Below are 25,908 nucleotides of genomic sequence, written 5' to 3'. Positions count from 1 at the left end.
ACACAGTTAAAAACAAATGATGGTGGTAGAGGTTCACAGTAAGTAAACACACGACATCATGTCAAGTTCTGAAGTTTGCAGGTGTGTAAACTATCCGAATAATCTCTGTTATAGTGTTTCTGGAAAATTCACTCCAAAATCACAAAAGAAAAACATTACAGAAGCTTACAAACTCTGCTTTGGCTGTCCACTAGGTGATCAGAATAGGCTTTGGGCCCCCAAGATATATTGTTCTAGATTTGTCATTTTATTCGAATGGCAGAAAGGAAAGACGAGAGCTATGCCTTTTGCAGTTTCGATGATTTGGAGAATATAAAAATCATGTGACAGATTGCTACTTTTGCAGGTCAAAAAAATTCAGAATTTACTGCTAAATCAAACATTTAATTGTTTATCTCAAACTGGCAACAGTGTCGATTTAAGCCAGGCGTATTCACGTAAATCCCATAAGACTTTTCGTTTGGCATCAAAAACAATGCACTGGCACATCGGAGACACGAGAATATACTGCCTAAAAATTTTCGCCCACGTTCAAAATGGTCGCCAGTCGCTGCGGGCCACTACCTGCACCTCACACATATGCAGCGCCAACTGAAGGTCATGCTCGCATCATAATCATATGCCCGATCGAACAAGACCACATTTATTTCCATCGTGTTATCAGTTACGAAGTTATAGTGTCAAAATGGATCACTCTGCAAACGTTACACTATGTATATCGCAGTTTCCATCCTGGTACCCCATAATCGATCTGATTTTAAACACATATTCACGTCAAAACGCTACCAAGGACGTTGGGATTCAGCTATAATGGGGAACCAGTAGAACCACTGTTGGTTTCTCTACAGGAAAAGGCCAGATTTGACCTACAAAAGAAAGTGAACAGAAACATATTTCTGATTTAAAGTATGAGCTCTTTTAATATATTTGAACATCTTTACATGCCTTATAAATTAAAATCATATTTTGTTTGTTGTTTTTTATTAATATGTGGTATAAGAGCCAATTTTTATGGATAATAACTGCATATCAGCATGGGTGTTCTTACATATGCTGCAGAAGCAAATTAAAAAATATTAGAGGAACATACCGATAATTCAGAAATGTGACCCGATAGAGCAATTTGAATGTTTTTCCTAAACTTAAGTTCAAATTACTCCTTAATCACTTATTTTGATGGAAGTTATAAAAAAAAAGTTGAACTCTGTTGACCAATATTATTAATATTAATGTGCTAGTCAACAGCAGATGGCCAATAAAAGATTACCACAATGATACAATAATAATACAATATAAATAGGTTTACAATGATTAATTGATATGTAAATAAAAATAACATGAAATAAAATTCTAATCAGTAATTTTTTTTAAGTAATAGCGGGTACGGCTTATGTCATTCACACATATGAAGCCACTTGTGTAGACCAATTTACCGAGAGTTTTTGCCCAGGGTGCGCCATACAAGGCTGGTCTATGCTACATCTACAATGAGATGAGATAATGATAGAGATTTGTTGGGTTGCCACAGGGGAACCGGAGCTCCTAAAGAAAACCCCTGTGTTATCTGGACTATGGGCTTGGCCAACACAAGTTCTAAATTAGAGGTATGTCGGGGTTCGAATCTGGGTCCACAGAATTATAAGTACAATCTGCTAGCCACAAGACAGCCATGGCGGCTCTAATCAGTAATACAATATAGTATAATATAGAAAAATAACACTCAATAATTAAAGACTAGTAATAAAGGTAGAAATTGTTTACAAAATAAATATAAGATTACGAAGTTGCCATGAACAAACTAAGTCTATACACTGAATGGATCGAATGCACAGCCAGGCATGTTAGCATTTTAATGCATCTGAAGACTAGAGAAAAAGATTTTATACTTCTAATATAGAAAATTTTGTGAGCTCTCATGTCTCTCTAGGGCCCGGATATATATGCACTGAAAATACCTAAAATATGCATGCAAATATGCACTAAAAACAAAACAATATGCACTAACCAAAGGAATTATTTTATTTTAATTGAATTCATTTCTTTGATTAAGACAATATTTTTGAAGAAATAACCGTAGATGTGGATTATTTAATTTATGCAGCGGAATGTTGCTGCATACAAAAGCTTTATAAAGGTAAGCGGAAAATGTACTAACTTCAGACCATGATTTCGCCTGAGTTACAAGTACCTGTTGCGTGTTCTTACCCTTTTGTTTTGACCTGAGATGTGCAGTTGTTTTCGAATGCTGTTCTAGTTGAAACTTTTTCTCGCATTTCACAGTCTTCTCTTGACAATACACTACATCGCCGTTACTTGAATAGTCACAATTGCCTGAAATCAACTGTTTAATTAAAAAGGATTTAGTGGACTTATCTTTAGGCATTTTTAGTTTAATCTGACAGAATACCGCATAAACTATTAGTAGATGAAAAACAAGTAAACAGATGAACACCTGCCATCCTGTCGACACAAACTTTGAGAGACTACTGCATTGAGAAAGGAATTATGTCCAACATACAAATTCATTACTAGATTTACAGTTCGTCCAGAAATGTCACATAATTGATCATACACAAACTAAATAAATGCCGAAACATGCACTAACTCTTAAAATATGCATTTCCATTATGCGCATATGCATTTTCGAAAAATTCGGGCCCTATTCATCAGAATATAAAAGCTGACATTACTTATGAAAGAGTCATAGGTAATATCACCTTTAAGGACCTTACATAAAAAATAAACAAACCAGTTCATGGTGTCTAGCATATAAGCTTTGAGAATTAAAGTAATCACATTTTAGCTCATAGATATACCATGAGTTATTGGGCAGAAATCTAAATAAATATAAGGATATAAACTACATATGCATATTCGATCTCACTAACATATAGCACAATTATTATCTTCCAATCATTTAGTGATTGAGTTAATGTCATCTTGAAGTGACTGACAGTCAGCACTACTTTTGATTGTACAGAAAATGTTTCGATCAACAGCAAATAATAGACAGTCAGAACTTATTCTTTTGCATATATCGTCAATGTAGATTATAAATAGGAGAGGTACTAAAGTAGAGCCACGCGGGACTCTACAAATTATGTTGTATGCATCAGTGTGAGTGTTAGACAGCCGTACACATGAATGTCTATCACATAAATAATTATAATTTATAGGACCAATTCACATAACTTACAGAAAGACCAATGTTTCCTAACTTATGTAGTAAGATACTGTGTGGAACTACATCAAACGCTTTACTGAAATCAAAATATTTTGATTCAGTTTGCCTTGAATTTCAATTAATAGTACAATTTGATTCAAATCAGAAACCAGGTTAGTTGCAGTGGATTTAGATTTAGTAAATCCATGTTGTACTGAATTTATTTTGTTTTTCACATAAAAGGCAATGTGTTTGTGAAAAATGGTTTCAAAAATTTTTGAGAAGTTATTTAGAACTGAGATAGATCAATAATTACTAAGCTCATTTCTTTTGCCATTTTTAAATACGGGAATAATTGCTACTTGTTTCCACAGTGAAGGAAATATACCTAATACAAAAGAAAATTAACTAGGCTACATTTAGGCATAAGTCAAACTAAAAAAAAAAAATGTATATACAAATAAGAACCGTAGTTACAATCAATACAATTGTTGTTCCGCAACACAAACCAGTGTCTTTATGTTACTGCTTTAAAGCACACATCACACTTATAAAACAATACTGCGCCTTCCACACTTGAGCAGTTTTTGTGGGCCCGCCCTTTACACTCTTGACACTGTATCCAATCTTCATCAAAACTTTCCCAATACAAAATACAGTTGGTTTCTTTTTCATTGACTTGCGGCAATGTTGAGGGACCTTCGCAGTAAAGAGTTCTTGAACATTTAAACCTAGACCAAAGAGGTTTCTGTGTTTCCTTGCTACTTTCTCATCATGTTTGGCTTGCAACTGTTTGAATGGACTTGAAGGATCTCGCTTCTCTGTGCTTTATGTTTTAGACTTTCAAGTCTTTATTTGCTGGCATCAGGCACTGGTGAAATCTTCTGGAGAATGGATGTAGGCCTACCGCCACTAGGAACGGCCTGGAATCCTCATTTGCAGATGTTTGAGATAGCATCATCTGAACTTCAGGTTCTCTATCCTCACCAGAATGTTGCATTCTGTCATTCCAGATGACAGGAAACCTAGATTGGAGAAGATCTCAAGGTCAAAAGAATGGATGCCTGTACAAGAGAATCCTTTTTGAGCAATCTCCAGACGATAGACTTTACTGTAGGATGTAGATACAAGCTCTGAGATATTGTATTCATTTATTCTCAGGCCAGGGTTCTTTCTCATCCATGAGGAACAGGCTTCCAGATATACACCTTTAAAAAGCTTCATGAACGTCCTGTCTAGAGTCTGCAAGTTGTGGTGTCGTGTGGGAAGGTGTTGAGAGCATGTGGATATATGGTGTGCTCTAGAGTAGCAGAAGACCTTCAGTTCCTTGTGACTGCAGTGACCATGTACCACCACAAGCACAGGACTCTGTTATGTTGGATGTGCATGTTTTTCAAAATACTTCAACCAAGACAAAAAAATGTTACCATTCATCCAGCCATTTGGTTGAGCAACCTCAAAGTTCTCGTCAGAAGCACCTATCATTAACCTCTGATTCATTTTCTGATGTGGAAAAATCAAAAGAGGAGGGATATATTGCTCTATGGCACTCATACAAAACAACAAAGTGATGTTATGGCCTCTTTCCCCTGAAGTTAGTTTTCCAATCTGTCACTTGCCCTTCACTGAAAGAACTTTGCTGTTCTCATGGACAGAAGAGATGCCCATTACATCGGCACTGAAAATTCTCGAGGCAGGAAAAGAGTATTTTTCTAAAAACCAATGAAGATTCTAAAAAAAAAAACAAAGCAACTTGTGGCTTCTTAAAGCCCACTGTTCGCAACATACTGGTGGATTCTGGTATCCACAATGCCAGTTCGAGGTGTCTATTCATAAAATCATAACAGGAATTCTTTCCAGCTACTTTATTGTCCCTACTGAATCTGTGTGGCAACTTCAGTGTCTCAGCCAAATCGAACACCAACTTCAGAAATTCTTTTCTACTTAAAGGCATGAGCATGCCATCCAACTCCTTGACGTAATTACTCCTCATGAGTGTCACTGAAGTTCTTACAAATCTTCCTAATTTTGGCAGAATCTGAATTTCTCCTCCTTTCTTTATTTTTGCAATTCTGTCCTGCAAAGTACTCTTTGGAACGTTGAAAATTCTAGCTGCTTGCCTGACACTCATTTTGTCTAATAACATGCTGTTTAGAGGCTATTTCATATTTTCTTCTGACCAAGAACCTTTTTCATTCCCATTAGAGTTGAGTTTCGGTTTATTTCATAGCTGTGATGCAATCTGCAATACAAAAAATAAACCACTTTACTATCTGGTTATGTACGGTCATACCAGACATGCATGCTGATAATGAAATTCCCACCATTAACTATATGCAATAGATTTCTAACTGAAATTATCTCAACACACACTATTATGCACCCACACATAATAAAGTCACAACTCACTTACCTAATTCAATGTACCCACACATAATAAAGTCATAACCCACTTACCTAATTCAATGCAGTGGACTTCCAAATCTTACTTGAGGTAGGAGCGCATACACTTAGAAACACAATAAACTGCTTAACTTACGGACGATTTGAGATACAAACTCACACTGCCTGCCTTGATATATGCTTGGAAGGGAGTCTGAGTGACACTAAGGGAGGTGCTGCATTTTCGTGAAAATATAAGTGTCCAGCAGTAGAGGATGTCCAGACTTAATGGACTCTCCTCTACTTGGAAAAAACTTAGATTATGCCTATCCAAAAAAATTTTCACGATTAAAAATTATAATACTGTAATAAATTGTCCTGACGTAATTGTTGTGATTGAGAAACTTAGTTGTTTGTACCGGGTTCTTTGCTCAACGATTACTAGATGGCGACACATGTCAACGATAGATGTGCTGGGACAGGCTGACCGAGGATCAATGGGTGAGGAAAATGTTTCCTTGCCTCTTCAACAGTCGTGGCTTTACAGGGGTGATTGGGGGGAAGGAAACTAGTATGAGGTTCTTTGATGGCAGAAGGAATTTCTAGCAACCCCCTCCATTGCACTATGAGGCATGTCTCACGATCAACCACAGTAACCAACAGAAATTATTCAGACTTCCCCGCACTTAAAGTCAGTTTTACTAATTTAGCGTAGCTGGATCTTTTAACAATTTTCCAGAAACAAATTTGATTAAACTTTTGTTTTGTAAATTGTTCAAATATAATTTAGCGACTTTAGAGGCTCTTACAAAGCAATAAACTTCTAACTATTGATAACACAGTAATGTATTACTGTCTGCTTATCCACTTTTTAAATACTGGCTTTGCCACTGGTAAGCATACAGGCAAAATACAATGCAAATTATCAGCACTATTACAGGTCAGAAGATCCAACTACTCTCTCACATGAGAGAAAAGCAAATCAGCGATGAATGGTGGTGATTTAGGTCTATAGTCCCATAAAAATAATGCACCAGTAAGAGGCTATAAGGAGTTATGTTGATCTTACCTTTAATCAAAGCATATGTTTTAAAATATGTCCACCTTCTGTAACTCTCAATTTGTAATTTCACTCGGCACTGGCCTAATTTCATTTTCCATCTATTCAAGAGCATGTGGATTGTTTTAAATTCACGAACATTTAAATCTGAGAAATGAGCTGGAAAAATTTTGTGACTAATTAAGTGATAATCAAACATTTTTTCTCGATATAGTGCCTGTATGCTGTATGTGCAATGGATTATTCTGCTGGAAATAAGCATACTGTTTTCCACCTTCAGTCAATATTGTATATAAAAAAAAGAAAGCTGCAATATGTCTCGCATAGAACTTTGAGAGTTGAAAATGGGTCCAATTATCCTGCTTGCAGTAATGCCACACAACACACCCAGTTCCTGACTATGAAGGGAAACTTCATAAACTAAATGAGAATTTTCAATGCCCTAGTGCCTTGTATTCTGAGAGTGGACATAACCACTTAAATGGAACCAAGCTTCATTCGTCATTATTAGTTGAGATGAATCAACAGTAGTCATAAACAGATTGCAATATCCATGCACAAAAATTCACGCAAGTGGCTGGATCTCCTTACTGTAATCGATGAACCACTGTCACTTTATAAGGATAAAAGTGCATCTTTTCCAGTCTTCTTATTCCTTATCTTTGTGACAAGTCACATTCTTATGCTAACAGGCATGATGATTTCTGTGCAAATTTTTCCAATGTGATTCCTGCATCCAGAAAAGTAGACATTTCCAACACATGCTTTAATAAAAGGTAAGATCAACATAACATTTTCTTATTACCTCTTATTTGTACAAGACTATAGGACTCAATCATCGCCATCCATCGCCAATTCGTTTTTCTTTCATGCAAGAGAGCAGTCGGATCTCCCCACTGAATATGCATGTTATGGCTGGTTATAATGGCAGTAAGTTGTATGTGTTGCGCACCATATCTTAAATACTATATTGAAAACGATAATTTGTTATATTTTCTAAGTATAAGAAAAAAAATGTTATATTTTCTAAGTATAAGAAAAAAAATGAACACTTAGCTCATAATTATCTATAGGTGACAAATGTCCTTAAGAGGGAGGAATTTCCCCCTGGGTGTCCCTAAAATACACTATTGGTGGTTGTGGTGTTAGTTGTGAAAATGCAAGTGAGAAACAATGAAGAGGGAGAGAGATAGGAAACCGATAATAGAAAAAGAAGAAGAAAAAATGACGATAAGAAGGAATATGAGGTGTGATAATATAGGAAAGCATGTCCTGCAAATGAACTAATTAATGTAGATGCAATTTCCATACAGAATCCAGCTTTAGGAATGTTCTTCACTCAGCAGGAGGGCGATTATATCACTACTTCAAGTGATTAAGAAATTCATGCACAGGGCTGGTGATAAAACACACTTACCTATTTAATTGAGCTCCAGGTTCTAATATTTTTGTATCATTCCATTCTTCTTTCACTGTAATTATTTCTTCCTGAAATGAGATTCTATAATAAGACATCCTCATAAAACAGCAATTCTTTTTATTTTTTAATTGTGTGATCATTTTCTCCCTAGACTTCAACAAAAGATGATATTGGGGGGGGGGAGGGAGATGGGGAGGAGAGGGGAGGGGAGAGAGAGAGAGAATTTTATGTGGAAAAAAAAAAGCCTCTTCCCAACTGAAAATTTCACTAATGTACAATGTTTAATTCTATATAAAGCACTATTTAGTTTCTCGCATGGACCAACAATCTTCTTTATCCAAATCAAACACTGAAATCATTCTAGGCTGTATGATATATAGCACAGACATTCATTTGAATCAATTTTCTTCTACCAGAAGTATCACAAGTCCTTCATTACAATTCTCAGATTTACTAATTTAAAGCATCATTCCTTTTTCTTGCTTCATTATTGTAAGTCACAAACGCAAGTATATCTTTCTCCAAATCAATCTCATTGCTAGAAGCATAAGAAATCGAAAATCCCTCAATAGACATAAACAAACTTAGCAATTGATTAATATATGAAATAAACTTTTTAATTGTAAGAAAATTACTCGTTTCACTGATTTGACACTAGGCAAATGAATTCTATTGACATTATCCAATTGCAGAAAGAAAACATTTAGCATTATAATTTATTTTATTAGGCACTTCCTTTTTCTAGTATCTGCTTCTTATGCTCTTTTCTCTCAATAGAGGGGAGCGTAAGTTGTGATACTTCCTGAACAGATGACCAGCCTATTGTGAAGTTGAGAAAATTACATACGAAATTGTTATGAAGGACTGTAGGATTAGGAAGAAAATTGGTCAAGGCGCTTGTCATTGGCACTATCTCCACATTAGCTTGAAGACTTGGAAACACGAAAAACCGGAGTCAGGATAGCTGGTCAATGGGATCGAACCCCATACCTTCCAAACACAAAGCAGACGTGTTAATCGTTACATTACCACACACTGTAGCATTATAGGCCTACTTCAAAATAGTTAAATAATACAAAGAAAACATTTCTATTTGCTTCACTAAACTAGTCGAAATTCGAAATATTACCTACCTTAACTTCACTCTTCATTTCACGACAATTAACAGTTCTTCTACCTTCTTCCTTCTTTGCGTCACTAGTAGGAGATGTTTGATGTGTTTCGCCATCAGATTCATAATCTGGTGGGTTCTGCAAAAGCAGAAGGAGAAAAAACATTCTCATATACTAAATAAAAGTGTTTAATTTTAGATTCTTAAAATAATATACATTCTTTAAAAAATCAATATTATGAAGTTGATACTTATATTGATCATATATTTTGTAACAATTCTGTTCTTTTGTCGTATGTAAATAATATTATCATTTATTATTTATTATCTTAGACAATTATTCAAAAGAGACACCTAATTTATCTAAAGTGGACAGGGCATAAAATGAGCACCCTATATGGAAACAAAACTAAAAGAATTTTGGAAGAACTATTACATAATAATAATAATAATAATAATAATAATAATAATAATAATAATAATAATAATAATAATAATATCTAATTTTTTATGTATCCAAATCAGATAAACTTTCGTTTTCTGGATTTCTCACAAAAGCATTCTTCACAATTCCAAAAGTAAGGTAATTTATTTCATTTATAAATTCTACTGCTAAGTAGGGAAAGGAACTGGCCACCCTACTCCATTATATCCTGCCTTAGTTGCCTCACGAGTGATGCCTTATTGGTGTCACTCATGAGGTTCAAACCTGTCTTCAGACTAAACAACAACTGCTAAGTAGATGTATATATTTAATTTGACACAGATTTACAAAAAGTAGTTATTAGCATACCGTAATCATGTGTAACATTACATAGCTATTTACGAAAATCAACATTTAAAAGTGATATGTATTAATATGTATCAGTAGTTCATAATGAAACTCTATGTATATTTACACGTCAGTGAAATTCTGTACAACTACTAGCAACTAGTAATACTTTAAGAAATGTGAGGTATTTACAACTCGTAATCAACAATCCTTTGCAATCTATATATTTTTTGGTCAAAGGTAAATCAGGATGAAACTCAGAGATCACAACGAAAAATAGAAAATATATCATTTCTCTCAACAAAACCTTTTCTGTCGATACTAACTACATCATCTGATTTGTCTGTTCAGTCAATGTTGTTGCTGTTGTTTAGTCAACTGTTCAAAGACAACGGGCTTTTTTGTAGTTATTCGTAAATACTCAACAAACTTTTCCTCATAATTCCACAACTGATTGTACAGAACATTAAACTCCCTATGCGTAATTCTCAAAGATTAATTAATATCATGAACTCAACATGATGCTCAATACAAAAAATCATATTTCAAAGAAGTATTTTCCTTAAGAAGTACTTTTCTAGTCAATTTTGAAAGATGTACATTTACATAGCTGAACAAAGAAGCAAGGAATGACTGGCCAATAGGTGCGTAGCATGGCCGTGTGAGCACCACTAGGTGCTTACCTTACCACCATATGAAAAGAAAGCCTTTTTGGTGTGGCCATATTTAATTTAGTAGTATGACCCAATATTTTGGGTCACAATAAAATTTAAAATAAAAAATTATATAAACAGGTTTCAGACAAAAGTGAATAAGACATAAGAAAAAAAGAAAAAAATAGAACCAAATGTAATTTAAATTGAATGTACACCATAAAGATGCTGACGAAATATCGCTACAGAAAATTTTATTATGGTGGTGACAATGGCATCTTGAAGATCTCTCGTTAGCTTGTATTTTTCTCTCCACTTTACAAAGGCTTTCGGGATGGTGCCTCTCACCCCAAAGAAGAGACCGGTAACTGTGATTTTTTTTTTTTTTTAGTTGGTTATTTAACGATGCTGTATCAACTACTAGGTTATTTAGCGTCGATGAGATTGGTGATAGCGAGATGATATTTGGCGAGATGAGGCCGAGGATTCGCCAGAGATTACCTTGTATTCACATTATGGTTGGGGAAAACCTCGGAAAAAACCCAACCAGGTAATCAGCCCAAGCGGGGATCGAACCCGCGCCCGAACGCAACTTCAGACCAGCAGGCAAGCGCCTTAACCGACTAAGCCACGCCGGTGGCCGATTTTTTCTATGTTGTATTTCGCCAATAGGTACTGAATATTGGGCTCGTAGATTTTCTTTTTCTCTTCGTTCACTTCACATGGTTGAGTGGCTGAGATTTCAAATCTGATGGTAGGATCAATTATTTCGGCTGTCTGTTTATTCCTATTTATAGCTATGATATCGATCCTACGATTGCTTCCACCATCAGCAATACAATGAACTTCCTCGTGAACGTCTAGATTTTTGGATCGAAGTGCATCTGCGATCATAGAACGTATGGTGTTGTGACGTTTTATTCTGAGTACTTCTCCCTGTGGGCAACTCCCAAGCACATGTGGTAAAGTTTCATACTCACTGCAGTGCCTACAGTGGGTTGTGCCTGTAGAGCGACTAGGGAGAGAACGTACTGGTGCCACCATCACAGTCATTTTTAGCATTTCTCTCCATTCAGAACTTGATAATCCGTCATGCTTGATGATCAGCGAGTTGGCTGCAGGTACTTCTTCAAACAATACAACTCCTTTTCCCTTCTGGGGGTATGCACACCAGGTTTTAAATTCACGGTAGCGAAGATGTTGCCTTAATTGCTTCACGGATCCTGTAGCCTCATCTCTGCTCACTTGCAATTCCGACAAGCAACAGGTTCTTATAGTTTCGTAGTCTCGTACAGCATTAACGTGCTGGTCATTTAGGTGTTCTAGCTTGGTATTGATGTTGAGTTGCTGCAGATAGGCTTCCCATGTAGCGCGCATCACTGACAATCCTTTGTATTTGGTATTTGTATATATCATGCTATTAGGAGTGTCACCTGGTAATTGTAATATTTCCTTTACTGCGCTTTTAATCATATTGTCAGCTTTAATGAGAAATTTTTTGGGGATCAGATCCACCGATGCAGTTTGAAATGGATATATTAAAGTTGGGCCGATGAACTGGTTTAAGATGACTAATCTTTGTTGTGGCTGAAGCAAATGACTTGATGTTAGTTTGTTGAGGTGCGTCTTTAGTTTATCCAATACTTGGTTTTCATTGAATGTTAGTGTTTGTTTAAATGTAGCACCTAGATATTTAATTTCTTCGTCTACACCAATGCTATTAATATGACCCACAACAGTTGAAATTTGATCTTGCTCCAGTTTTCCATTGTTGATAATGATGGCGCTTGATTTTTCTGTATTGATATTCAAACCTATTTCATGCAATAGTAGTATTGCATTCGTAACAAGAATAGAAGCAGCTTCTTTGTCTTTCCCAACAATTACAATATCATCGGCAAAGCAGAGTAATGTAAGGGGATCAGTGTCTGAGGTTAACTGGAAACCGTAGTTTTTAGATACATTCCTTTCTGTCAGTTCACTAAGTAAGTGGTTTATGCCCCAATTGAATAGAAGAGGTGAAATACAGTCGCCCTGCATTACACCACAGTTTAAGCTCATTTTTCTTGTGTAACCATTGCTAGTTCGTATTTGCGTGGTGTTACCTACAAGCAAGTTGATCAATAGTCTTTTTGTGGCTTCTGGCAAGACAGAATTATCAATCGTATTTATTAGATGAGTGTGGCCAATGCTATTGAAGGCTCTACTATCAAGAAATACTAGGCAAGCTGAAGGTTTTTTATTACCTGCTGTGCACAGGATTCCATCTAATATGTTTACATTCATAAAGGTGGTATTCATAAGCGGTTTACAGTGAGATTATGTACTTGTTAATTAAGCAGTAAGATTGTCAAAACAGACCACTGAAGGTGTAATTATAAAACTACCAGTCTGGAGTACTGGTATATTATGTTACTTACATTCATCCTCCTGTAATAAGGAGTCTTTTGTAGGTAAGAGTTAATTTTTTAAGAAACAGCAACCTTAAATGATTCTTCCATCCTGCTTGCCTATTACCTTATTATTAATACCAAGAAATTATTTCTGAGAATACATTTTCAATTTAGCACAAAGTCTTTCCTTTTAAAATAAAGTAAAAATTATTATTTTTCATGTATACTATTCCTTGTTAGATTAACTCAAACTGAATATTATCAGTACTGTTCAACAGTTTAGAAGAAATCACTGTATATACTTGGACAGAAAAATGATATATTGAAAACCACTTTTTATGTATCAAGGATGCTCAAAACATAGTTCCCCGAAAAAAGATTGAGCTGATGGAATATTCAAAGTCGCAGATATAAAACATTGTGTGTGATCTGAGACCCAGAACACAGGTAACAAGATAATCCATAATTGGGTTATTTAAATTCACTCTATTTGGATTGTTGCTGTAAGTCATTCAGAAACTCACTTGAAAAACCGCAGTAAAAATGTTAATTTGTTGCAAATATTAGATAAATATTTTAGAAATTTATTCTTATTGAAAGTAAGTTTAATTTTCTTTTCTAAGAGTTCTGAAATGAGATAGTAGCATAGAGGTACATAGGTAGCTAAATGAAAGGAACTCCTTAATTTTTATTTTCTTTAAATAAAGGAAATAAAGTGAACTGAAATGATTTGTTTCACTGTAATTTTTTTTCCTTCCCAACCATAACTGAAATGTAGAAAATTTTCAATCTAAATGGTTCATTTTAACAATGGTTTAAACAAATAGTAATTATTATAATTTAGATTTTACAATGTGATTTTTCCATTAAACAATAACTGGTACCTATATTTAAGGGGAGTGGGTAGTGATTCCTGCACAATTCAAGCATTTTGGTACAGAAGTTTAATTAATCATTTCTAGGCTTTTAATGCTCAGATTTGAATAAAAACTGTCATGGTTATATAATAAATCATTCTGAATTCAGTGGTGTAGAGGACAATTAATTATTTCCTTATTCAAGTGCAAAAAAAAAATCCTAACTGATAACCTGTTTTCCTACTTTCCTAAATGTACCTAAAAATTTATTTGCTACAATCTTCACTCATATTCCTTGTATAATTTTTAAGTTATCAAATAATTTGTATTTTAAATTCTAAATCATATTTACTTAAATATTTCACACTTATTCAAACAGAAAAAATTATACTTTAATTAACAACTTTTGCCATTTTTTTTTCAATGCACATACGAGGCCTGTCTAAAAAGTATCCGACCTTTAGCCAGAAAAAATATTTCAAATACCTGACAGGGTTGGGACCCTAATCCCCTTCAAAGTAGGCCCCTTGTGCTTGCACACACTTAGCCCACCGATCCTTCCACTGCCAGAAACACCTCTGGAAGTCTTCTTTTGGAATGATGTTCAGCTCCGTCGTCGCGTTCCGCATTATCTCTTCTCTACTTTCAAAACGAGATCCTTTCAGTGGTGTCTTCAATTTTGGAAACAACCAGAAGTCGCAAGGAGCCAGGTCTGGAGAGTAGGGAGGTTGGCGAACGGTTGTAATTCCATGTTTGGCCAAGAAAGTGTGGATCAATTGGGATGAATGTGCGGGGGCGTTGTCGTGATGCAAGTGCCAGTTGTTCGCCGTCCACATGTCTGGTCTTTTGCGCCGAACTGCATCACGGAGTCGCCGGAGAACATCGTGATAGTACTCCTTTGTCACCGTTTGTCCTTCCGGTGCGTATTCGTGATGCACAATTCCACGGACATCAAAGAAAACAGTCAGCATCACCTTGATTTTGCTTCGCACCTGCCACGCTTTCTTCGGCCTTGGAGACTCAGGATGCTTCCATTGCGACGACTGTCTTTTTGTTTCTGGGTCGTACCCGTACACCCATGACTCATCTCCAGAAACCTAGGATCAGTGTTGGCAGTGTCCAGAAGGTCCTGTGCAACGTCACGACGGAGGTCTTTTTGTTCCGGGGACAACAACTTGGGCACGAATTTCGCAGCCACTCGGTTCATGTTCAAATCATCACGCAAAATTGCATGTGCAGAATCTTTACTCACTCCAACCTCTTCGGCAATCTCCCGCATGGTCAAACGACGATCTGCCATCACAAAATTTCGCACCCTCTCAACAACAGCTGCACTCTGAGCAGTTTGGGGCCTGCCACAACGCTGCTCACGCTCTGCTGATGTGCGGCCATCTTTGAATCGGTTGAACCACTCCTTAATTTGTGTTACACCCATCGCATCTTCCCCAAATACCTGCTGAATCTTACGAATTGTTTGACTTTGAGAATCACCAAGCTTTTGACAAAATTTGATGCAGTATCTTTGCTCAATTCGTTCAGTCATCTTGCGAGAAAACTAAATCCGACAAACACTTAGAACAGCACCTTACTTGGCGACCACCAGCCAGTGACTGGCACAAGCGAACGCGGTGAAAAAATTCAAGCATGCGCATTACGGTTCCTCCTTCCACCATGCACAGTAGCGCCGCCTTAGAATCACTACTTTGTGCGGGAAAATTAAAGGTCGGATACTTTTTAGACAGGCCTCGTATATTGTTGTCTTATGTTATATGTGTGATAGTCATAAATCTGTAAGTCTATTTTGTAGAACACAGATTGCAGAAAACATTGTAAAAATTTCATGTAAATAGATTCAGTAGTTTCAGAGTAAAATGCACTTATGTTTGCAGTCTTAACTTACAGAAAACTGCATTTAAAGAAAAAAAAAAAAAGAATGTATGAATTACATGCATTGCCATATTTAAAGAAACTATTTGAAGTCCTTATCTGCAGAGATACCCTCACAACATATATATTGTTTTATGTAGCAAGATTTTTACTTTTTTTTTTTTTTTTTTTTTTTTTTTGTAACACAAAATAAAAATTCGGATTTTTCGCCTCAAATCACTACCCATTTTACTTATATACTATTGCACAGTGATTTCCTTCTAACTTCTTTCAAGTATTGATTCCTGAGGTTAAGAGGAAGGAAATAGGGAGGGACTTTTCTCTTATGTTCAGAAAAAATTTACAGCACATATCTTAAAGATGACTTGATACTGTAGTTAATGAAAGGAAATTAATGAAATAATTACTTACTTTCTAACTATTATTTTATAAAACTTGTAATTTTGAGGGAATAATAATTAAATTAACATTCATTATATTCAAATAATTAACACTCATGGGTGCGTGAGAGAATAATTCTAGATTCATCAGCATCTTATTAAGTCACTGTTTGTTAAGAAACTATAGTTTACTTTAATAAAATAATATGAATGATTGTAAGTGAAACCTAACCTAATAAAAGCAAATTATATTCCTCGATCACATTCAAACTCTGTTCTGTGGTCATTCGCTTAGCTGTAGAGTTATTTCAATGGTTTTCTATATGAAGTGGTATCATAGTGGGTTTGTTTACATTATGTAATTAGACTTAAATGTGATTAGGTCAGCAATTAGCTGGGCAAATTGACCTTCCCATTATTTCCTACTATTTATATATCGTTGTTGCACCTCAAAAAACCGCTCTGACACTTTGGTCAAAAATGAGTTATGTGGTGCAAAAAGATCAGAAAGCTGTTTGGAATTGTCTCATATAACCCGGGAGATTTCACTTGTATAATGGAAAAATAAAAACTGCTTTCTATAACCACTCTGGAAATATGGAATGTTTTTTTGCTTCTCTTGAAAAGTTCTGGTTTTTGTACATAGCGGTTTTTCGAGGCACAACGACGATATATAATTTTTATTTGGGGCAATTACTTTTACTGTGTAATATGTACCTTATTTCCTGTTTTTGTTTCATGTTAAACTGTCATTTACTACACTTGGATACCAGCCATGTCTCATTTCTTATTACAATGGCAGAGAGACAAGTCATCAGATAGCATTCTCTAGTTCAGGCTGGGTTTTCAGCTTCACAGGCAGGCTGAATGGTCAGAGTACTTTTGACCAAGGCCAAGAGATGGGCTAACCATTTTGTAAATCTTGGGGAGATCGAAAATTTCCCTATTCCTGGGCATTCACAGGTTTTTCACATAGTGAGGATATTGCCTTATTCAAAGCTCTCTGAGAGGATCTTCTTCAGGATGTATTTAAATTGATGGTTGCATGTAACTTTCCTGGTTGTTCACAAACAGTTATCATTGAGGAGCCACAAAGCTACTGAACAAGAAAAGTTTGGGGGCCACATCATATTTCTCCTTCATTTCGCTGTGATTACATGTTCCAATTGTTTCAATTGTTCCACATTTTCATCTATTTCAATGTCCTACTCATGAGAATAGATAATGTTTTTCAGCCTGCCGCCCTATATTCAACACCTACACTAGCAAGGTTTTCTTAATGTGATTATGAAGGACGTAACTTTAATCTTCTAATCATTTACATTTAACTGGGTAGGTACAGTCAAGATTTATATTTGTCGTAATTTTTACATAAGACTGCTACTTAGAGACCTGTTACTAAAACTACCTATTACTCTGTGAAAAGATTTATTAAATCTACATACTTAGACTTCAACAAACAAAATTTGATAACACAATCTCAAAGGAAAAAATGGAACTCTCTGCATCATAATCCACAATTGAGGGGCTTAGAACAAAAAGCAGGTAAGTGACATTATTAAAAAAATGAGGTAAGTGCGTGTTGTGATAGCCCAAAAGGATGTTTCTTTGGGATAAAATCAGGTAAGTGATCACATTGTGCAGTGCTGCTATATGGGCATCATTTCACCAAACTAGTGTATAATATTTCATTGCATGTAGAACTTTAACTGTAATTTCCTCAAAACTAGGTTTCTGTCACTTACCTGCTTTTGTTCTAAGCCTCTCAATTGATTCCCGATTTACCACACAAATTGTCTGTAGCTGCATTTAGATTGACAACAGGCTATGACTGTTTGGCCAAGCATCTGCATAGAATTGGAATATATCAATCCCCTAACTGTCCATTGTGCAACTCAAATCAAGAAATGGATTCAGAACACTTCAAAATCTGTGCTTCAGTGGTTGACCATGAAAATATCTTTGAAAAGTATACTGGAGTGCAAGAGTCAAATGACTTTATTGTCAAACGCCTGGCATTAGAAAACAACAACATAAGACATTTAAGAACTGACAACACTAGTACTATGAAGTCTGACACTGGCATAGTTACCACAAGAACAGTGAACTCCTGAACAATCAAAGAATTTCTTTTGTGTGGTGTGAGGATTTAGGGTATTTTGCACTGAGTGATAGATGTAAAGACTATTTCGAAGCTACCATGTAAGCTTCATTTTGGCTTGGTTTCCGAAGTCTGAATCTATTCATTTAGACTTACATTGGTCCATCGTGCACCCTATATATATATATATATATATATATATATATATATACACGAGGATTGTCCAAGTCTCACAGATGACCTGAGTGACAATGGTTAATCTGATGCTGAAAGGTGGATCATCCTACCTCAGACCTGACAGAGAGAGGTACCATAAGACAAGTACATAGTAAGTCCCAGGGACCAGTGCTCCAAGTCCTTCTACATCAACATAAGAAATCCATACTACCTCCAAGACTTCACCCTAGCCTATTTTTAACCATTGCAAATGTTAATGAAATGAAGAGTGCTGGTGAAAGGAATAGGAGTACCCCAAAAAAATTCCTCTACAACATCTGCTTTCCCACAACATATTCCATCTCGATCTGGCAGCCTTGATAGAAAACCAGCATGTTAACACTAAACCACAGATGTGACAACAGCTATATCAGTAAGTAAGGTAGAGGAAAAGAAAAAGAGAAAGCTATCTGCTGGATCCATTACCAAGAGCTATTCTCTAGGACTGGACCAACTAAAGATGCAACAGACAGCATTAATCATTCTCCTTCCCTACCTTCCATGATGATGGGAGCCAAATGTAGTTCCAAAATAATGGATATCTTTACATCTACAACACAGGACAAATACTCAAAATCCTCACACCTCGTTGATCACAGTGAAAGATTCAAATCATACTAAATTTGTTTTACGGTTACTTTAAAATATGAATGGTTGTAATGTCTAGAAGAATTTGAGATTTTCTACAAAATTTTTAATGTGAAACAAAAAAGCGAAAATTTTTAATGTAATCTAAACTTCATAATCAAATTACATGTAGTTAAGTTCGCACAAATATATATGGATTGTAGTCGTTTCGGATTGAATTTTTATATGTCTTTCACTTTACATTTTTATTTTGATATAAATTCACATTATTACCATTATAATTAATTATTAATTAATGTTACCTTTTCATCTCCAACATTTTCGGACTCAGGTTCCCATTCAAAATCTATTTCCTGGAAAGAAACAGTTTCCACAATTATATGTGTACATCTTATTATCTGATATAAAGGAGTGATCCATGAAGTAATAACTGTTAGTATGTTGTTGCCACACAAGTCAATTATCCTTCTGCTATTCAAGGTAGACTGGTTTCCCCAACATATTTTCTCATTAGTCTTTAAGTGCAGGTTGTAGAGGGCAAAATGAGAGACGTTATTGAAAGATCCAAAGTTGAAACCTGTGGGAATGTACCATTAACTGAAGGAAGTGTATATTGATGTATTAACGGACGAAAAAAAAAAATGTGAGAAAGTGATGTGAAATACTCAATAACGGACGAACATATGTGTATGATGAAACTAGACCCATCACTCATTACAGTTGACTTGAAGCATAATGTGGATGAAAAAATCTTGGAAGAGAGATGCGTAACTCTCAATGAGTTGCACATTGTTTCCCAAATATCTCAATTTTTGCTTGGTGGAAGTGTCATAACATCTTGGCTACAACAAAATTTGTGCATGATGGATTTCCCAGCATCTCAGTGATCCAACATAAAACCAAGAGAACTGGCTCAGCATTAACATTTTTTAAGTGGTATCACGCAGATGGAGATGCCTTTCTCGATCAGACTGTTACTGATGATGAGATCCAGGTGCCCCATATCACCCCAGAGAGCAACTGCCAAACACTCCAGTGGCATCATCCCTCACCACCAAATGAAACAGAGCAAATTCAAACAGACTCTGTCATCACAAAAAGTCCTCATGAGTTTTTTTGGAATCATAAGGGTATTCTCTTGGTGAATTTAATATCAAAAGATGCTACAATCAATGCAGATCACTACTGTAAGACACCGAGAAAAGTACAATGAGCAATCCAAAATCGGCAGTGTGGAATGCTTTCTCACACTGTACTTCTTCACCACAATACTGGTGATACCCAAGACTTGCTGGACATTTTGGTAGTAAGTTCCACCCTAAATCCCAGACCTTGCTCCAAGCGATTTGCAATTCTTTTTTTTTTTCAGTGGGTTATTTCATGATGCTTTATCAACATCTTAGGTTATTTAGCGTCTGAATGAGATGAAGGTAATAATGCCAGTGAAATGAGTCCAGGATCCAGCACTGGGGGAAAATCCTGGAGAAAATTTCAACCAGGTAACTTTCCCTGACCAGGAATCGAACCTGGGCCACCTGGTTTCGCGGCCAGATGAGCTGTTACTCCACAGGTGTGGACTTGCACTTCTTCAATGACCTCAGAATTCCTGGGCAGGAAAAGTTTTGGATGTGATGACTTAGTGAAGATTGCAGTGAACAACAGGCTTAACGGACTGGTGACAGCTGAATACAATGGGATTCTAAAACTCGTGAAAAGATATGACAAATGCTTAAATGAAAGAGGTGATTATGTGGAGAAGAAAACTAAGATTAATAATCTATGTACGGGAAATAAATAGTTTGAACACAATTTTTTTTAAGTTATTATAGTCAAACAGTCATTACTTCCTGGATCACTGTTGTGAGTCCATTATTAAATTAAGCTACAGAAAATGTTTGTCTATTAACCAAACTACATGGAAGTTCTATTGAATTTTAGAAACTATTCTATGAAACTTTAAGCTTGTGTCATAATATAAACCAGCAAAGTTAACTTTCTCATCCCTTACCATTTACAATGTATTAATCTTGTGTTACTTTCCTTTTATACCCAATACTTCGACACATCAAAGTCACAAATTAACAAGTTATTATTTCAAACAGCATTAAAACTTTATATTTGTTAGAATTACAATATAAGGTTACAAAACTTAGAGAAACTCGTACTCAAAAAGCATACAATCTTACACTGCAACAGCACATCGCAGATAGTGACGGAACAAATTATAATCAGTAATCACAAAACTATATATATCACAAATTCACAAAATGTATATTAATTCACCAACCTACACTACACTAAACTAAATACAGATAAACTATAGTGATATAAATAGACTATATAAGCCAAACTAATCTAGGGCCTATACTAAATTAAACCAAACTGAAGTGAAAACTGAAATAAACTGTATAGGTTTTTAGGCTTGCACATGATGAATGTGTTCAGAAATAGACTTTTGGGTATTTCACCATGTCCTGAAATTTAACATTCCCAAAGTTTTGAAACTAGGCTATATACAGACTACACCATCAGGGCAAACAGATATGACCACCAGACCTAAATTTCAGGACATGGAGGAATACCCTTTTGTCTATTTCTAAAATAAACTAAATAACAATAAACCCAAATAAAATATAACTACACATCCAACACATCTTTACAAGGTGTCATAAATTACAAACATTTTCATGAAAGGTTACAATTGAGGAGCTTATTTTCAAAACAACCCTTGTCCTTTCCCGTAACGTTGTGGGAAATCAAGAAAAATGTATTTAGGTCTACAATTCGTACCAGCTAGGCAAGAGACATTATGAAACCAAAGAGGCTGGGTGCATTTAAAATCATATGGGAGCATGAGACTCTCTGATTCTAATGCTGGAACTAATATTTTGTCGCAAATTCTGCTAGGGACAAGAGTCAGTTTGATCCCAATAGTCACTTCTAACACAAGATTTTTGTGGTTTAGAGGGCGTTCTGAAGTCAAATCATGACAGTTTTATGTAGATTAATAATTGAAGAATGTATGGACACAGGAAGCTCATTTTCGTTATCAGGTATACACGAGACATTTTGAAAATGAGCTCCTCAATCATTGTAAATGTTAGCAACTTATATAGTATAAATGCAATTCAAACAATTCGTCAATAATGTACCAAGATAGACTCGATCAAACTTATCTCAGATGAGAGATAAGACGACTTTCCCAAGATTCAATGTTAACAGTTCATATGCACTTGATTTAACAGAACACCATAATCCTAACAGAAGTATTTTACATAATAAAAGTGAAATGAAAGAATGGACCAGCTCTAGTAGTGTTTGCCATTCAAAAACTTATATAAATTTCTTGCCTTCATCTTACTTCATGAGGCCCTACTAAATTAAAAATTAAGTAAGGGTTTTGCACTCTTCCATTAGTTGTCTCAACAGAGATAAAAACGTAATCTATGCTCTTCTTGGCTTTAAATATAGTTTTCACTTCAGTAATTGCCTAAATTAGTATAAAACAATACTGCAAAACAAATTGGACTCAGATTCTGAGCTCTGCTTGGGCATGGGTTCGAATCCTGCTTAGGCTGATTGTATATTAAGGTTTTTTCCAAGGTTTTCCCCAGCTATACAGCAAATATTAAGAAATGACATGGCGAGTCTTCTTATAAGGGCTCTATTTTTCTTTTTTAAACCGGTTTATATTTGATCTTACTTCACATAAATAGTGGTAATCTATACCAATAATAAATCTGTAACCGAAATTTTTCTGGTAATTTTCGCTTTTCCAAAAATAATTGGTGTTAACATGTATAATTAACCATCTGAAATCGAAAATCGCTTTTTTGAAATTTTTGTTTGTATGTCTGTCTGTTTGTTTGTTACCTTTTCACGCGATAATGACTGAACCTATTTATATGAAAATTGGAATATAAATTAAGTTCGTTCTAACTTAGATTTTAGGCTATATGGCATTCAAAATACTTTATTTAAAAGGGAGGTTATAAGGGGGCCTGAATTAAATAAATCGAAATATCGCTTTTATTATTGATTTTCATGAAAAATGTTACATAACAAAAGTTTCTTAAAAAATGATTTCCGATAAGTTTTATTCTATGCAAAATTTTGATAGGACTGATATTTAAAGATTACATTAGTTTTAAAATAACAATGCTTTTTATGGCATTGCCACCTTAGATTATATGAGTAATAAAGATAAAACAAATGACTGCATTTATTTAAAACAGTCTTGGACAACAAGTGCTTCAAATGTGTGGTTTCTGCTCAAGGAGTAGAAGAATTATTTGAATGGACTAAAACGTGTTTCCTACTTGATGAGAACTGGTTCATCTTGTTGTGGAAGTGTTAGTATATCTTGTTTTAACATATTTATGAATATTTGGACTGATTTTCATATGGCATGAGTGATAACTGTTTACAACGGTATCCATAGTGCTTCAAATGTGTGGTTGTGGCTGTGTGTTTCTCCTCTTGGAATAGAAGAATTATTTGTTTAATGGACTAAACTTGTTTCTACTTGATGAGAACTGATTCATCGTGTAGCCGCAGTGTTCGTAAATTTTATTTTATCTCATTCTTGTTTTATGGACATTTTATCATGCCATCAATGTTTGTTGATTTTCGTTAGCAACGCTATATTTTATTCATGTGCTTATGATTTCCAGTGATTTTCTCACCTGCTCCCTCTGTGGCACTTCTGATTCGTCTTCTAAGGGTACTTTTATATTTTGTTCTGAATGTCAATCCTGGTTTCATGGTGATTGTGTATGCTTATCTGATGAAGAAGTACAGCTACATAGTGAGTCTAATTCTTTATGGATTTGTCCTTCTTGTAATAACTTATCGGATATTACTCATAATTTTTCAACCCATACTGACGACCTTTTATCTTGCTCTCTATGTTCTGACAACACTGATAAATTTTACAAGGGTCTGAAGGGACTACGTATCCATACCGCCAAAGTCCATTCTAATGTCTCTCCTCTTTCTCAGCATCTTTCCGATACTTCTTCCGAAGACACTTTCTTTTCAACGCTCTCAAGATGTAAGAATAATATCCCCATTTTACGTCGAATTCCTAAAGATGCACGTTGTTTCGCAGCTGATAAATTAGCACAACTTATGGATAAATGTGTCTCTCTCAATTCTGACCAATCTTGGCATCAATTATTCCTCTTTGCATATATTGCTCTCAGAGTTCCTGTGAAAGAAAATCGAAAGTCGGATAAATCTTTGATCTCAAAAATTAATGCGAACATTCAGACATTCTCACTGGAATCTACACCCTATAAACATAAATTTTCTCTCTCTACTTCTCGTCTAATTGAAACTAAGGTAGCTGATGGTGATATCCGTGGAGCTGTTGGAGTCCTTTCATCTGATTATGGCATAGCCAAAGCTTCAAGTGCTACATACGAAGCCTTAAAATTGAAACATCCTCCACCTTCACGACCTCTTTCCTTTCCCATTCCACCTTCTGGGTCAGATGTTATGTTGACTGTCTCTCAAGACATGATTCTTAAAGCTATACCTACATAGTTTTCCCACTGGTTCTGCGTCTGGTATTGACAGCATCCGACCTCAACATTATAAGGATCTCACATCTAAATCTGCAGGTGATTCTGGACGTTGTCTCCTTCAATCTATTACCCAATTAGTTAATTTCATGCTATCAGGCAATGTCAACAGCCATATCTGCCCACATTTATACGGAGCATCTCTGTTAGCCATTAATAAGGAGGATACCGGAATATGACCCACTGCAATTGGGAACACTATTCATCGACTAACTTCCAAAATCGCCTGCATTTCTGTCAAAGAATCAGCTAGTACTTTATTACTTCCTCATCAGCTTGGTTTTGGCGTTGCTAAAGGATGCGAATCTATTATCCACACAGTGTGAACTTTTGTAGACATAAATAAAAACAATAATCATGTTCTATTAAAGCTTGATTTTAGAAACGCCTTTAACTGTATAGAACGCGATTCTACGCTCGAAATCGTTCAAAATTGTGTCCCCCAATTATATGCTTTTGTATGACAAGCCTATCGCGAACCTTCTAAGTTGTATTATAATCTTGATATAATCTCCTCTCAAACAGGCATTCAACAAGGCTACCCTCTCGGTCCCCTTCTTTTCAGTCTTACTCTTCAATCCGTAGTATCTAAATTAAACAGTCCTTTGAATCTCTTCTATTTGGATGATGGCATTTTAGGTGGTCCTCAGGGTATTGTCTTACATGACCTTTCAACACTGATTAATTCTTGTCAACTTATTGGTCTTGAGTTAAACCCGGATAAATGCGAGTTACATTTTTGCTCCTCACAGGATGATACTGTATTTACAACTTTTAATGCTCTCACTCCTGGAATTCGACTTTCATCCCCTTCCACTTTGACACTCCTTGGTTCCCCAATATTACTGCCAGCTGTGGAAGTTATGCGTGATAAATTAGATACTATGAAACATTTATTTATTGGCCTACAATCTCTTTGCACTCATACAGCATATTTCCTTTTAAAAAATTGCTTTCATATAACTCGCCTAACATACTTCCTTCGCACTACCCCTCTCTGGTTATTTCCCTCTCTTCTTCTAGAGGCTGATTGTATTTTACGGGATTGTTTGGAATCTATTCTTAATATCCAACTTGACAATCATTCTTGGTCTTTCGCTACTTTGCCTATTTCATTTGGTGGTCTTGGCATTCGCAATGTTAGCGATATTTGTGTGCCTGCGTTTTTAGCCTCGGCTCATGGAGCTCTGAATTTCGTCAAATCTACTCTCTCTAGTCACAGTGATGAAATCAGAATCCTTCATATGTCTGAGGCTTTTGAACAATGATCCTCCGTTACTCACATTGTGGATCTTCCAAACAGTCCAGAGTCTCAAAAATGCTGGGATCTTGGTCTTGCT

At 35.6% G+C, this 25,908-nt stretch overlaps 2 protein-coding genes across 5 annotated transcripts in view; both read right to left on the bottom strand.

The window, feature by feature from the left end:
- The window catches only part of LOC138711995 (zinc finger protein 271-like), a 28,290-nt gene extending 25,959 nt beyond the window's left edge, over positions 1 to 2,331 (bottom strand). The window contains exon 1 of the mRNA XM_069843340.1: positions 2,206 to 2,331. Within this exon, the coding sequence (XP_069699441.1) occupies positions 2,206 to 2,273 (68 nt within the window). The 5' untranslated portion in view covers positions 2,274 to 2,331. The remainder of the gene's footprint in view (positions 1 to 2,205) is intronic.
- The window catches only part of LOC138711996 (uncharacterized), a 38,193-nt gene continuing 14,548 nt past the window's right edge, over positions 2,264 to 25,908 (bottom strand). Inside the window, exons 3-6 of one of the 4 annotated variants that reach the window (XM_069843344.1) lie at positions 19,286 to 19,336; positions 9,159 to 9,275; positions 8,023 to 8,093; positions 2,264 to 2,341 (exon numbers count right to left, since the gene is read on the bottom strand). In XM_069843344.1, coding sequence (XP_069699445.1) covers positions 2,338 to 2,341; positions 8,023 to 8,093; positions 9,159 to 9,275; positions 19,286 to 19,336 — 243 coding nt within the window. In that variant the 3' untranslated portion in view covers positions 2,264 to 2,337. Of the gene's footprint in view, positions 2,342 to 5,268; positions 5,406 to 8,022; positions 8,094 to 8,244; positions 9,016 to 9,158; positions 9,276 to 19,285; positions 19,337 to 25,908 lie in introns of those variants that run through there. The other 3 variants (XM_069843343.1, XM_069843341.1, XM_069843342.1) reach the window with 3 other exon arrangements.

This window comes from Periplaneta americana, chromosome 13 (genome assembly GCF_040183065.1).
Source record: "Periplaneta americana isolate PAMFEO1 chromosome 13, P.americana_PAMFEO1_priV1, whole genome shotgun sequence".
Classification (NCBI taxonomy): domain Eukaryota; kingdom Metazoa; phylum Arthropoda; class Insecta; order Blattodea; family Blattidae; genus Periplaneta; species Periplaneta americana.
Note: the sequence above shows the minus strand (reverse complement) of the source record. Positions and strands in the feature narration are given on the sequence as shown.